The following is a 14,839-nucleotide window of genomic DNA, read 5'->3' as shown; positions in this document are numbered from 1 at the left end:
CGGATGGAGTTCCTGGCTTTTGGCTTCTGCCCGGCCTAGCCCCAGCTGTGTGGCCATTTGAGGAGTGAACCAACAGATGGAAGATCTCTCTTTTCTCTGTGTCTCCCCCTCTCTCTTGTCAGTCTGCCTTTCGATTAGCTAAACAAATGAAAATATTAAACATGCCAAGGCCTGAAAAGCAACGAGCTCAGTGCCTGGCACACAGGAAGTGCTTAAGGGAAGAGGGGAGGCAGCCTTTGGCCCAGCGTCCGGGCACGTGGGGTTGCAAGGCTGAGGCGTGACCGTAACAGGCACCAGGGCTACAGATGAGGATGACCCAATTTCCAGGAGCACACACAGACCAGAGCTCCGAGAAAGAAAATGCTGCCACTGCCGTGCTTGCTGAGCCCAGAGACGTCAAAGGCTGCGAGCTGCCCTTTATTCAGAGGCTCCAGGTACCAGGCACAGGGCTCCATGCTTCCCACTGTGTTGTTTGATGTGCAGGCAGCCCAAGGAGGCGGCAGCTGCAACCGGCCCAACTCTAGAGATAGGTTGAGCATCTCTCCAAGATCAATCCACTTCCAAGTGGCCGGAAGACTTGCAGCAGGCTCTGGACTTTGAAGCCCCTGCTCTCCCGCTTCCCTGGGAATGCAGTGTCAGTGAGAACCAGAAAATGGAAGTTTCCAGATCCCTGGAGTCCACAAACACTGGAGTTTGGCAAGCCCCATGCACAGCGCTGAAGCTGGCCTTGCAGAAAGAGCCGAGATGCACCTTTACCACCAGGGGGCGCACACTTGGAGAAAAATCACAGGCCTCTGCTCACAACCAAGGAGGGGGTCTGGCCTCCTACAAGAGGGTACAAGGGGCTGGCGCTGTGACGTCATGGGTAAACCCGCCACCTGCAGTGCCAGCATCCCATGTGGGCATCCCATATGGGTGCCGGTTTGAGTCCCGGCAGCTCCACTTCCAATTTAGCTCTTTACTATGGCCTGGGAAAACAGTGGAAGATGATGGTCCAAGTCTTTGGGCCCCTTTATCCATGTGGAAGACCCAGAAGCTCCTGGCTCCTGGCTTTGGATCAGCACAGTTCCAGCCGTTGGGCCAATTAGGCAGTGAACCAGTGGATGGAAGACCTCTGCCTCCCTCCCTCCCTCCTTCTCTCTGCCTCTCTGTAACTCTGCCTTTTTTAAAAAAAAAATTTTTTATTTATTTGAAAGACAGAGTTAGAGAGAGAGGTAGAGACAGAGAGAGAGGTCTTCCATCCACTGGTTCACTCCCAAAATGACCGCAACGGCCGGAGCTGCACCAATCCAAAGCCAGGAGCCAGGAGCTTCCTCTGGGTCTCCCACGCAGGTGCAGGGGTCCAAGGACTTGAGCCATCTTCTACTGCTATCCCACGCCACAGAAGAGAGCTGGATCGGAAGAGGAGCAGCCAGGACTAGAACCGGCACCCATATGGGATGCCAGCACTTCAGGCCAGAGCTTTAACCTGCTGTGCCACAGCGTCGGCCCCTAAAAAAAATCTTTAAAAAAATAAATAAATAAAAGAGGGTGGAAGAGCATGAAGACCAGGACTGCCACTGGCCCTGCTGGGAGATTCTGAATGTACCCCTATCTCACCCTACGTCTCGTGTCTGCCTTCGTAGAGCAAAGGATTGGAACCAGGCAGGTTCCAAGCTCTGCTGCACAGACTGCACCCAAGGACCCCAACTCCCTGCCTGTCCCCCGTGCCTGAGAGCTCTGTGTCCTGGATGTGGCCCGTGATCAACTCCTACTAAATAAATAGCATTTGAGGCTCCTGGATTCATCCTATAGTGGGTAAGACGAAGGCCTGTGGGGCTGGCATTGAGGTGTAGCAGGTGAAGCCACTGCCAGCAACGCCAGCATGCCACACAGGCACTAGTTAGAGTCCTGGCTGCTCCACTTCCAATCCCTGCTAATGCACCTGGGAAGGCAGCAGAAGATGCCCCAAGTCCTTGGGCCCCTGAACCCAGATGGGAGATCCAGATGAAGCTCCTGGCTCCTGGCTTCAGCCTGGCCCAGCCCCAGCCCCAACCCCAGCCCCAGCCCCAGCCATTGTGGCCATTTGTGGAATGAACAAATGAATGGAATATGTGTGTGTGTGTATGTGTGTGTGTGTAATTCTGCCTTTCAAATAAATCCATCTTGGTTCAAATCCCAGATCTCTGCTTCTTAGCAGCGTGAGCCTGGATACACTGGTTAACCTTTATTTGCCTCAGTTCCCTTCTTCCTTCAACCAGGATGCTGTCCACCCACCTTTGAGGATGGCTGATTAGCGCAAGGTGAGTTAATTCGTGTGCAGCACGCAGACAGGGCACGCACCGCGTGGGCACTCAATAAACGTCGGCCACTCTGATGTGTTTCAGGCCTGGGGCTCTGGATCAAACTTAATGAAGTTCACAGGAGGAAAGGGTGCAGAGTGCAAAGGAAGAAGAGAGAAAGGCCGACGATGGGGACAGTCGGACTCTGCCTCTGTAAAGGCAGAAACCAGGCCAGCGTTCCCCAGGGGGTGCTCAGGGAAAGAAAGGGGCTTGTGATCCAGCCAGGTGCAGAACAGATCTCACCAGGGGCTCCATGCAGGACTCGTACGGGCCTTCAATCTCCGGGCTCACAATGCCTCTGCGGCAGCAGAGCCTCCTGCCGGGTAAGTGCGGGCTAGAGCGTGCCGTGGGAAACCCTCGACCAGACCAGCCTCCCCACACCAGCGCAGGGCCCAGTACACAGAGGACTTGGTCCTCCGCTCTTCACCCACACCAGCAGGAGCCTGGCTGGGGGCCTGCGCACCTACTGTCCCTGCTGCCTGGAAGGCTCTTTGCGAGCGAGCATGGGGCCCCTCCTCCCCTTCCTCGGGTCACTTAATCAAAGACGACTTCCTTGCCTGTTTTGTCAAAAATAGTGGTAACCACCCACTACTCCCTACTGCGCCTGCTCCCTGCACTGTGTGTGTATCCGCTCACTGCTGATAGCCACTCCTGCCCAGTGTCTGTCCGCTGCCATCACCTCTGTGTGCCCGGTGCCCGTGCGGTGCTCCGTGATCTCTGCTGAACGAAGGAACCGATGTCCTGGAGCGCCACCGGGGGTCGTACTTGTGCCTGCCTCTGTGACTGCAGCCTCGGCATGGCCCGGCTGCTGTGCCCAACCTTCTACTCCCCGGGACACGCTCTCAGCGAGGCCTCAGTCCCAGGCCATTCAGGGAGCCCCGTAAAGCCCAGGGTGGCCTCTTCCCTTCTCCCTAGGATTTCTTTCTCCCAGCTGAGGAGGGTCACCAACGCCACATGCCACCGTAGGAGGAAAGAGCATGGGACAGAGCCCAGACTGTAGGCTGCACAGCCTCGAGTAAGTGACCCAGTCCCGCCTGGAGACACCGTGGGGACACACTTTGCCTCACCTGGGAGGACGACCCTGACAGGTTTCCCACCACCAGGCAGAGCACATCCTCTGCCTCACCCCCCACCCCTGGGCCTCCTTCAGGCAAACCCCTCCCTGAGCATCCCAGGACACACGAGCCAATCCACATAAAGCCCTCGCCAGGCGCTCTGCGCTCCAAGCACCGGGCAGACAGGTGCTACCACCACACCCACTCGCGGATGAGGAAAGCCAGTTGCACTCTGAGCCACCTGGGAGCTGCCGAGCCCTCGTACCTTGAAGAAGCCGATGATGCCCACGCCATAGGCCACACAGTACTTGTCCAGCAGCTCCCGGTTCCAGGCGTCCAGGTTGACGTACTTGAGGATGTTCTCGTAGATGATGAGGGCGAAGCGGCCGCGGCCCTTGTCGGTGAGCGTGGGCATATCCCCCTTGCCTGGCGCGATCTCCGTGCGGTACTTGAAGCGGCTGGACTCCAGGATGGCCACCACCTCCTGCCCCAACTGCGAGTAGAGGCTTTCCACAAACACCAGCACCAACGGGTCTGTGCGGGAAGGCGTGGCCGCCTGCACGGGCTTGAGTGGCAGCAGGCGGCTGGGGGCCACGGGTGGCGGGTCTCCACAGTCAGGCTCGGGGGCGTCGGCTGAGGGCTCCAGGCCCCGCTTCCAGCCGTACAGGTAGTAGGCAGAGACGAAGACGCTGAACAGGCAGAAGACGAACAGCAGGAAGAGGACAGCCTGCGGGGACACGTGCCGACACAGCCTCCGGAGGCACGCCAGAGCAGGCATTCTGGCCCCCAGGGCCCTCGGCCGCCTGAGGCCCGGCCTGCCCTGGCCACCCCAAGGCCCCACACACGGGGAGGCACGAGAGTTGTCCACTGACCAACAAATTCACAGAGACTTGGGAAGCGAGGCCCTTGGTGGGCAGCAGGAGTGGAGGATTTGGGCCCCCGGCCCTTCCTCCCAGCCAGGGGCGCAGTCTGCAGGCTGGTCTTGCTCCTTCCTTCCTCTGCGCCCCTTTATGTCACCATGGCAAACCCCCACGTGGTCCTGCGCAGAGCAGAAGTGCCCCAGGGCGTCAGGGCCTCCTGGGAGGGCTGGGCAGCAGGCCAGAAGACAGCGGGCAGGCCTGGGGGTGTCGCATGCTGCTCACTTGGTGGGGCCCACAGGGCCCAGGCTGCAGAGAGAAGAGTAGAGTCAGAGTGTGGCCTCAGTCAGGTCAGCTGACTGCAGACACGCAGGACCTGACCTACTGGTCTGGTCCAAGTTCAAGGACGCTGCCTAACGGGGTTGTGTGGCGTGCGGAGGCTCTTTAATCACTCTAGGCCTCAGTTTGCCCATCTGTGAAATGGGGCTGACAATATGCAGGACCCGCCTCCCAAGGGGCAGGAGGATGAAATGCAGTAATGCATATATATCCACCCCTCAGAGCAGCCCTAGCACATGGTGTCTGCAAATGGTCGCTGCTGTTTTTCCTCACCGCAGTCGAAGACCAAGCCAAGTAAAACTCAGAAGCAGGAAGGACCAAGTGAGACAAGAAATAGTTGCAAGTCCTGGGAACAAGAGGCAGATTCTGACCACAACCAGGTACCACGTCCTCGCTGTCTCCCCTCACTCACCCACTCATCCCTAACTCTAATGAGCCAGCAGCCCACATGGCAGGTGGCAAGATGGAATCTCTGGCAGAAGCTACCAGGCCCCAAGTCAAACCCCGGGTTGTGAGGTATCCATGCCTTTGAGAATGGCTCAGCAGCATGGTGGTGCGGTGAATTAGCCACCTACTGTGGCACTGGCATCCCAGGTCTCCTTCTGATCCGGTTCTCTGCTAATGGGCCTGGGAAAGCAGATGAAGCTGAGCCAAGTGCTTGGGCCTCTGTCACTCATGTGGGAGACCCAGATGGAGTTCCTAGTTCTTGGCTTTGGCTTGGCCCATTTAGGGGAATGAACCAGCAAGTGGAGCGTCTCTCTCTCTCTCTCTCTCTCTCTCATTCTGCCTTTCAAATAAATATAAATAAATCTTACCAAATAAAAATTAAACACACACAGAAACGGCAGTTGTCTGTATTTGCTCCGACATGACCAGGGAACTCTGACCTTCAGGGCTTGTGTTAGCAGGTGCACAAGGCAGCAAGTGTCCAAGCCCTGCCGAAGGGTCCCAAGCTTGACAAGGGATCAGCAGGAGGGCTTCCCTGGCACTGCGCCCTCTGTCCACACAGTGGCTGGAACACTGAGTTCCAGCCTACTCCTTGGCTTGAAGCCCCACCTCCCAGGCCTGGCCACCTGCACCTGTCTCTCTGGGACTCGAGGCCTCCATTCTCTCACCTCAGACGCAGCCCTCCAGGCACCCTTAAACACAAGGCGAAGCCACAGTGTGTGTGAGACTTTCTATCACCCACCGCTGGTGAAAGTTAGGAAGGCCAGGTGTGAGAGCCTAGCTGGGGCAGTAGCCACAGGTGCAGCCGCGGGTGCGGACCTGGAAAAGCCCTCCTGGCCCCAAGACGACACAGCAAGCTCAGCACCGGGGCAGCAGCCGCAGATCAACTCACCGCACTTCCAGGAACTCATCCTAGAGGGAGGAATCACAGAAGCTCGCGAAGACTTCCCCACCAGCACACAAACCCCAGTGCTGTTTATAACACAAGAGCCTAACAAGAAGGGATTGTCTTTAGAAGTCATAACGCGAGGGCCCAGCGCTGTGGCACAGTGGGTAAAGCTGCTGCCTGCGATGCCAGCAAGCCATATGGGTGTCAGTTTGATCCCAGCTACCACACTTCCAATCCAGCTCTCTGCTGATGGCCTGAGAAAAGCAGCAGAAGACGGCCCAAGTGTCCACCCACATGGGAGACCTGGAAGAAGCTCTTGGCTCCTAGCTTTGGCCTGGTTCAGCCCTGGCCATTGTGGCCATCTGGGGCATGAACCAGCAGATGAAGATCTCTCTCTCTCTGTAACTCTGCCTTTCAAATAAATAATTATTAAAAAAAAATAAAAGAAAGAAAAACAGCAGTCACAAGGTGAGCAGCTGCTGGAGTCCAAGGTGGCCATCACCACAGGTCGGAGGGGGCCGTCTGCTGACAGCCACCACCTACACTGCTAAACCAGAGCGCACTTGGGCAACAGTGTGTATGTATGACCGTGTTTTTGTTAAATGGTTTTATGCACAGGCTGGAAACGGATGCTAAATACAAACAAGAATGTTTATAGTGATTATCTCTGGGTGACGTTTGTTTTCCGCTTTTTGTTGTGAAATGGAGAGACAACTGAGACAGCAGTTCTGGCTCCAGCTCTGCCATGATATGCTGTGTGACCCTGAGCACACCCTGTCCCTTTCTGGGCTTCCTGCCTGATAGAGAAGGCTGGGGCCAGAATGATCTCTGGGGCTGGTCCCCCTCTGCTAGTCTGCATTTCAGGCCCCACTTTGGGAGCAGAGACAGCCAAGAAAACAGGCCCTGCGGTGCTGGGGTGAGTGAGGCAGTAGGGGAAAACAAGGGTAAAGAGGAGAGCACAGGGCATTAAACTCCTCTGAAGGGACAGAAACGGGGGAAGGCTTCCTGGAGGAAGTGGCACTTAAACCAACCAGAACAAGAGGCTAGCCAGGCGTGGAAGAGGGAATGGCACCCATCACAGCTGGGAGACAGGGCTGGAAGGGGCAGGTGTCTGTGTCCTGGGTGATAGGAACTGCCTGCAGCCAAAGCCAAGTCCCACCCCTGGGCCCAGGGCCAGGACAGAAGCACAGTGGGTGGGAAGTAAGGATGCCCGGAGGGTTTCCGGCGGCAGCCTCTGGCAGGCCTGAGTGCCGTCCATCACACGCCCAGCCTTTCAGCACACTAGCGATGCGGCCCACAGCCTCTCAGGCATCTGGGGGTCACAGACCGAGTGGGAATCTGACAAGATTTCTCAGACACAGAAAAAATGCACAAAAAAATGCACTTGGGTGCCAGAGGCTGAGGGAGGGAGAGGCAGAGCCCAGGGGACATTCCGGGCAGGGAAGCCCCTGTGTGGAGCTACAGTGCTGGACACACATCGCCGTAGGGTCATCCTAACTCACAGGGTGCGCAAGCTCGGAGCAGGCCCTCCCACGAGCTTTGGAGGCTGGATGAGCCTGACAGCTCAGGCTGGGCTCCTGACTGGAACAAATGGACCTCTCTGGTGGTGCCCTGACGATGGTCAGGGCAGCGGCAGATGGGAAATCTCTGAGCCTTTCTCTCAATTTGGCTCTGACCCTAACACTGCTATAAAAAAAATAAACATTTACATACATGTATATATATATGCACATATGCTGGAAAATTTAACAATTCCTAGTTCAGATCCTGCTTCCCCCAGGACCACCCACACACTGAAAATGCTACATTGATGGTCCCTACTGGCAACACCTGCAGACTTCAGTGCAAAGCCAAGTACCACATGCAGCTGGGTAAGCTTCGGCCAAGTTATTTAACTGCTCGGTGCCTCAGTTTCCTCACCTGTCAAATAGGGACATTTTGCCCATTTCCCATGGCTGCGAAAATGAATGGAGAGAAAATGCTCAGCGCCAGGCCAGGCCCACAGCACTGAAGAGCTGGCAGCTGCTGTTTCTTTCCCACACTCTGGGTGTGGTGACACCCCAGCCCAGGAAGCTCCAAACTCATCTCTCTGGCAGGCCTCAGGGTCAAGCTGGGGTGAGCACGGTCACTCTGCAGGACATGTGGGCTGCGGAAGGCTGCTCTCTCATGGGGAGACCCAGGCTGTGTCCCCTTCTCACCACACTGCCTTCTTTGGAGACCACAGTCTCCCCCAGGAGCTAGGACAAGCCTGCAGTAGAACCCACGGCAGAGAGCAGGCAAAGTCGCCCCTTGTCCCAGAAAAGGCCACAAGCTACCCTGGGGCAAGGGGAGACCCAGCTATTTTGTTAACAAAGCACTGACCACCCAGCTTGCTAGCAGGGGCCGCCTGGGCCCCTCTGCCACCCACCCAGAGGCCCACCACCAGCCATTCAAGGCGCTCCCTGCTGCCTGCATTCCAGAGCCTGTATGGCTCAAGGGGCAAAGAAGGGGGTGGGGGAGGTTGGGGGGGTGGAGGGAGGGCCTCTAATCCCCCTCAAGCCACTAAGGCCTCAAGGACAACTGGGGCAGGGGCCCCAGTGCTCCCCCCACCACCACCTTGGGCCTTGCTGACACTGCCAGCTGCTGTCCCTCAACCGTAGCTTCGCCCAGACATCAATGATAGTCAAGCGTCCCGGCCTCTGCTATGAAGTTCTCACTGCCTGGAATGCCTGCCCACCCCCGCCACAGGACACTTACTCATCCTTTAAGATCCCAGTTCCAAGGCCACCACCTCTCTGATGTCATCTCCAGCCACCAACCCTCTCCATCCCCACTCCACAGAGCAGAGGCTGAAAACCAGGACCCTCGGGCCAAAACAGAGTACAAACGTGGAGGTCCTTTGTCTGCAGAGCATTTTTCTGTAATTTGGAATTGATTATTGACCTAAAAAAGCCTTTTTTTATTTATTTATTGCTATTTATTTGAAAGCCAGAGAGATCCTCCATCTGCTGGCTCACCCCCCAGAAAAGCCCATAACAGTTCAGGCTGGGCCATGCTGAAGCCAGGAGTTGGGAACTCATACAAGGTCTCCCATGTGTGTGACAGGGACCCAACTTCTGCAGCCATCACCTTCACCTGCTGCCTCCCAGGGTACACAACAGAAGGAAGCTGGAAACCAGGAGCAGAGCCAAGACTGAAACCCAGACACTCTGATGTGGGATGTGGGCATCCCAAGAAGCAGTTTAACTGCTGCACCAAATGCCAGCCCCTAGTTATCAATCTATTTTTTAGATTTATTTATTTATTTATTTATTTATTTTTTGACAGGCAGAGTGGACAGTGAGAGAGAGAGACAGAGAGAAAGGTCTTCCTTTGCCGTTGGTTCACCCTCCAATGGCCGCCACAGCCGGTGTGCTGAGGCCGGCGTACCGCGCTGATCCGAAGCCAGGAGCCACGTGCTTCCTCCTGGTCTCCCATGCGGGTGCAGGGCCCAAGGACTTGGGCCATCCTCCACTACACTCCCAGGCCACAGCAGAGAGCTGGACTGGAAGAGGGGCAACTGGGACAGAATCCAGCGCCCCGACCGGGACTAGAATCCGGTGTACCGGCGCCGCAGGCGGAGGATTAGCCTATTGAGCCGCGGCGCCAGCCTCAATGTATTTTTTAGATTTATGTATTTGAAAGGTAGAGTTACAGAGAGAGAGAGACATCTTCCATCTGCTGATTCACTCCCCTAATGGCTGCAATGGCCATGGCTGGGCTGGGCCAGGCCGAAACCAGGATGCTAGAACTCCATCTGGGTTTCCTGTGTGGGTGGCAGGAAGCCAAGCACTGGGGCCACCTGCTCCTGCTTTCTCAGGTGCATTAGCAGAGAGCTGGACAGGAAGTAGAACAGCCAGGACTCAAACTGGTGCTCATATGGGATGCTGGCATTGCAGGCGGCGACTTAACCTGCTGTGTCACAACACTGGCCTCCAACAGCTTTAACTCAGGAGATTCCACAGAACCTCTCACTTCTCTTTATGGAGGGCATGTCTCTCGAGTGACACGGGCACACATGCCTGTGGGCCACCACCCTGCAGTGCCCATCTCAGATGTGCAGACACTGCCTCTGCAGTCTCACAGTCAGCCTCCTTCTCTTGCTTAGCCTCCTGCCCAGCCCCGGCATGCACCTGAGCCTGTGGCCTGTGCAGAGTAAGCCCGGACCTCTCCAACTATGGCTCTGCCTCTTGCAGCCTGCAGATCCTCGGGGCAGGATGAGGACTTACTGCCCTCTACATGGACAGGCCCTGCCCAAAATCTGGCACACCGAAGCCTTTGATAAATAACACTTTCCTTTCTTCTCTTCCCCCAAACAGGGTGCCACTCAAAGGCCGGCACCAAGTCTGATTCATAGAAGAGGCTCCACTTGCCGCAAAGACAGGTCCTGTTTGGGAACTCGGAATATGAATGAACGAGCAGCTGTCCTAATCCCCAAGTTACAGATGAGGAATACGAAGGTTTCAAGGTGACGAGGCTCACCACAGTCACGTGGAAAGCACTCAGTCTTGAATCAGATTTCCTTCCTGACTTTGCATTTGGTCTCTCATTCCTCCAGGAAACCCAGGGCTTTCTAGAATACAAATGATAGCAACAACAACATCAGTATGATCGTCACTGGTCCTATTTCCACACTGTGCGCTCACCGTGAGCCCAGCACTGTGGTGAGCACTTTTCACGTCCTACTGCATTTAATCCTAACAATAATACTGTCACTCTCCACAGTTACAGAGTTGAGGGAAGTGAGGCTGAGAGAGGTTAAATCATTTTCCCAAAAGCACACAGCCAGTCCACGGTAGAGTTGAAATTTGAACCCAGACCCCACAAGAGGGAGAGGTTCAGAGCCAGCAAGGGGGAACCCTGGCTGGGGGCAGTGGGTGAGCCTGGAGGGGACTTCAGCCACCGAGGCCTCCAGCTCTCAGCAGGCTCCCTCTGTGCTCCTCCAGCCCTAGCTCCAGCTTTCCCTGCCAAGGTGCTGGGGATAATGAATGAGATGCTCTGGTCGTCATGGAGACACCATGGCAACGCTGCACTTTCGGGAAATACCACAGTGACCGTGGCCAATGCTGTAGAGTTGAAAGTCACTCCCTATCCCACCTCCCCCCAGAAAGTGCTCTGGTCCCCACAGCCCTCCCAGGACCCAGAGTAGAAGGGGTGCAGAGGCACGAGGCCCATTCTACAGAGCAAGGTGTCCAGAGATCGGGACCAGCAGAGGGGGTCTAGCTGGGATCCTGGATGAATGAAGGGCAGGCTCCAGGAGTAAGACCAAGAGCTCCCCGAGAGCAGGCATAGAGACTGGCTGGCTGTTCTTTTCATGGTAAAGCATGCCCAATAACTTAGTGCACACGCACATGCACTGAGCGCCTACTGTGTGCCTCCTCTGACTGCATCCCAACAGTCCGGGAGACAGCATGCGATGGCTGCCAGCGTCACAGCGGAAGGCTCAGACTGCAGCCAGCCTGCCTAGGCGCAAACCTAGGCTGCACTATTGACTACCCTTGTATCCTTTGAGCAAATCTCTCAATTCTTCTGAGCCTCAGTCTCCCCAAATATAAAATAGGGTTTCTACTACTTATCTATCTCACAGGTCAGTCACTAAGACAAAGAGAGGATGCAGGTCAAACACTGCACCCAGTGTCTGGCACACGGACACACAGGCTAATAAAGTGATTACTAACTGAACAGATGTAGGAACATGCTTAAGAAGAATGCCCCAGGGCCAGTGCTGCGATGCAGTAGGTTAAAGCCTAGGCCTGCCGCACTGGCATCCCATATGGGCACCGGTTCAAGTCCTGGCCACTCCACTATCAAGCTCCCTGCTAATGTGCCTGGGGAAGCAGTGAAGATGGCCCAAGTTCTTGGGCCCTTGCACTCACATGGGAGACCCGGAGGTAGCTCCTGGCTTCGGATTGGCGCAGCTCCGGCCATTGCGGCCATCTGGGGAGTGAACCAGCGGATGGAAGACCTCTCTGTCTCCACCTCTCACTGTAACTCTTTCAAATAAATAAAATAAGTCTTTAAAAAGAAATTAGAAGGAATTGACAGTACTAACATGCTCAAATGGTATCACCATGGCCAGCCCTGTGGTGCAGCAGGTTAAGCTGCCCCCTGCAGTGCCGGCATCCCATAGGAGTACCAGTTCAGAGTCCTGGATGCTCCACTTTCCAACCAGTTACCTGCACCTGGGAAAGCAGCAGCAGATGGCCCAAGCACTTGGGCTCCCGGCACCTACATAGGAGACCCAGACGGGAGTTCCAGGTTCCTGGCTTCTACTTGTCCTATCCCTGGCCACTGTGGCCATTTGGGGAGTGAACCAGTGGATGGAAATGTGTGCTAGCGCATTTTCTCTGTGTGTGTGTGGGCATATTTATGTGTGTGCCTCTTCCTGTCATTCTGCCTTTCAAATAAATAGATAAATATTTTAAAAACAAAAACAAGGTGTCATCATAGGCATCCAGGCTACATGTACAATGCGATCAATCAGGGGCACTGAGAAGAGTTTAGGGCAGCCAGGGCCCCAGAGGCAGCCTCAAAAGTAAATGAATGGGTACTAGGGCTCAGGCAGAGACCTGGCAGGGAAAGGGAATGGTGGCAGCAGGCCAGGTACTGGTGGCCCCACATGCACCCAGGGCCACTCCCTACAGCTGACCCTGTCCCTCCCAGCCCTGCCACACCCCCGGCACAGTCACACCACCACCCACCACCCCACCACACCCCACAGCTGCCCAGCTCCACCAGCCACCCTGCTGCAGCCTGCCCCACCCACTGCACCAGCTCAGCAAAGAAAATCCTCCACATTTGCTTCCCAGCTGTGCGGGAGCTTCTCCAGCCCAATTATGCCCCTGGGAGGCCGAGACAGAAGCAAATCCCTTCCTCTGCTGGAATCTGCTGCTCACTCACCCCACCCCCCACCACCCCCACAGTGCTGCCTGGCCAGGGGCCAAGCCACCACCTGTCAGTCACCCTAGCACCAGGGGACTGTCAGAGGACTGGCTCTGAGTCACACAGGCACAGACAGCACATGGGACATGAAGGCCCAGAGAGAAGGGAAATACCCCCTTGTACTGTACTGGCCAGGCCCGCCCCACTCCCACCTACCTTGACCCAGTTCCTTGTCTATTAAAACCCTGTTCATCCTACTTCAAGGCCAGCTTGGGACAGGAGTTGCATCTGCCTGCTGTGAATTTCAAAACTCCTGGCTGAGCTCTCCTGCTCTGCATCCCACAGCGCACAGCGTGACGCCGGGTGCCTGCGGCCCTCGCAGCAACTCCACCTGGAGTTGTCAGGGCAGGGGCACTTCCCTCCTCACATGCGGGGGCAGGTATCTAGCCTAGTGGTTAAGTTACCCACTGAGGGGCCTGAGTCCCACATTAGAGCGCCTGGGTTTGACACCTGGCTCTTGCCCCTGACTCAGTCTCCTGCTAATGCAGATTCTGGGAGGCATCCAGGCGACTGGGCTCCCACTACTTGGATGGGACACCTCGATGGAGTTCCCTACTCCCAGCTCCAGCCCAGCCCAGTCCTGGCTATTGTGGGCATTTGGGGAGTAAACCAACAGACAAGAGTTCCGTATTGCTCTGCCCCTCAAATTAAAAACAAAACAAAACAAAAAGTGTGTGCTTTTGGGGAATAAGTGATGTGCCCTTACCAATTTCCTTCCCCTTTTTGGATCTGCTATGAGGAATCTGTGAGCTATGTGCAATAACATTAACTTCCATTTATGAGATACCATATGTCTGTTCCACGCTGCTCTTTAGCCCGTACAACAGCGCCATGACCTCCAGTCCCCTCACTTCACACATGGGGAGCTGAGGCCAGCGAGGGCTGCCCCAGCCCGGAGAACGGATGACCGGGTGAACGGGAAGGCAGCCACAAGGCCTGGGGTCCCTGCTCCCAGCCTCACAGGCCGGGCCCCACCACGTGCACCACGCGCCTCAGTCTCTGTCCCAGCTGTTCTCGTGTTCACCATTTTATGTGTGCGTTTTGATTCCCAGGCCACCCCTAATGACCCCTCTCGGAAGCAGCCTCACGGATCATCCATCAGTCACAAGCAAGCGAGGCGGAAAGGGCTGGGTCACGGGGCATCTGTTCTGGACCCTCCGGCAGGGAAAACACGACGGAGAACCTCAGGAGCTCGCACCCACCTCATGCGGCACCTGTCTTTCTCCCAGCAGGGCCTGCGTGCGGCGCTCACCTTTGTACCAGGCTCTGAAGAAAGAGTTTGCCGAGCAAACAGACTGGTCAGGCCAGGGGCAGCGGGTGTGTGGGGAACGAGGCCAGCCAGGACCAGCTGCCCTCGCGCCCCGGCACAGGACATGCTGTTCACTGGCCCGAGAAGCTTCCTCAAACAGGGCTTTCTCTCTGTCCAGCCCCTAAATCTTCCTCTGACAGCCAAGTCCATCCCAACCTGTTTTCCTGAGGTCTGGATCTCAGACACTAGGAGAAACTGAACACAGTTTCCTCGCAAATATCCCAAGCTCCCGCGGTGACAGCAGTCTACACTGCTACTTCTCCAGGCTAAACCAAGAGCTCCGCCTGCTTCCCCAAACCCAGTCTTCATGCCCTGAGAGGGGTCATGCTATGTGCACGTTGTAGACACAGAAACCGAGCTCAGAGAGGGAAGTAAAGGACCTCAAGTCACACAGCTGTGCAGAGGTGGAGGTGGGCCAGCCCATCCCAGGGCCCCTGGAGCACCTCCTCCTAAGTATTCACAGCCCTGCTGCTGGCACACTCCATACCATTCCTGAGCCAGCTCTGCAGCCTGCAAGAGGGGCTCCTGCCGCTGACCGATGCCATGGCTGCCACCCCAGCTGCTTTTGCAGCAGTGAGCTCCACCCTCCTGGAAAAGCCTGCACCATACCCTGGGCCACCAGGAAGGTAGGCCCTCAGCCAGATGGTCCTCACCACCCTCCC

The 14,839-nt window shown here is 56.2% G+C and overlaps 1 protein-coding gene across 6 annotated transcripts in view; it reads right to left on the bottom strand.

Moving 5' to 3' along the window:
* The window catches only part of NDST1 (N-deacetylase and N-sulfotransferase 1), a 90,656-nt gene that overhangs the window by 29,291 nt on the left and 46,526 nt on the right, over positions 1–14,839 (bottom strand). For all 6 annotated transcript variants that reach the window (XR_016236362.1, XM_089336083.1, XM_051843524.3 and 3 more), the window contains one exon: positions 3,642–4,542. Coding sequence is in view for 4 of the 6 variants with exons in the window: in XM_089336083.1 (XP_089192209.1) it covers positions 3,642–4,154 (513 nt within the window). In the remaining 2 variants the exon portion in view is untranslated. The remainder of the gene's footprint in view (positions 1–3,641; positions 4,543–14,839) is intronic.

Source organism: Oryctolagus cuniculus, chromosome 6, assembly GCF_051225735.1.
Source record: "Oryctolagus cuniculus isolate XC-2025 breed Fujian yellow rabbit chromosome 6, ASM5122573v1, whole genome shotgun sequence".
NCBI classification, from domain to species: domain Eukaryota; kingdom Metazoa; phylum Chordata; class Mammalia; order Lagomorpha; family Leporidae; genus Oryctolagus; species Oryctolagus cuniculus.
This window is presented reverse-complemented; position numbering and strand designations above follow the sequence as displayed.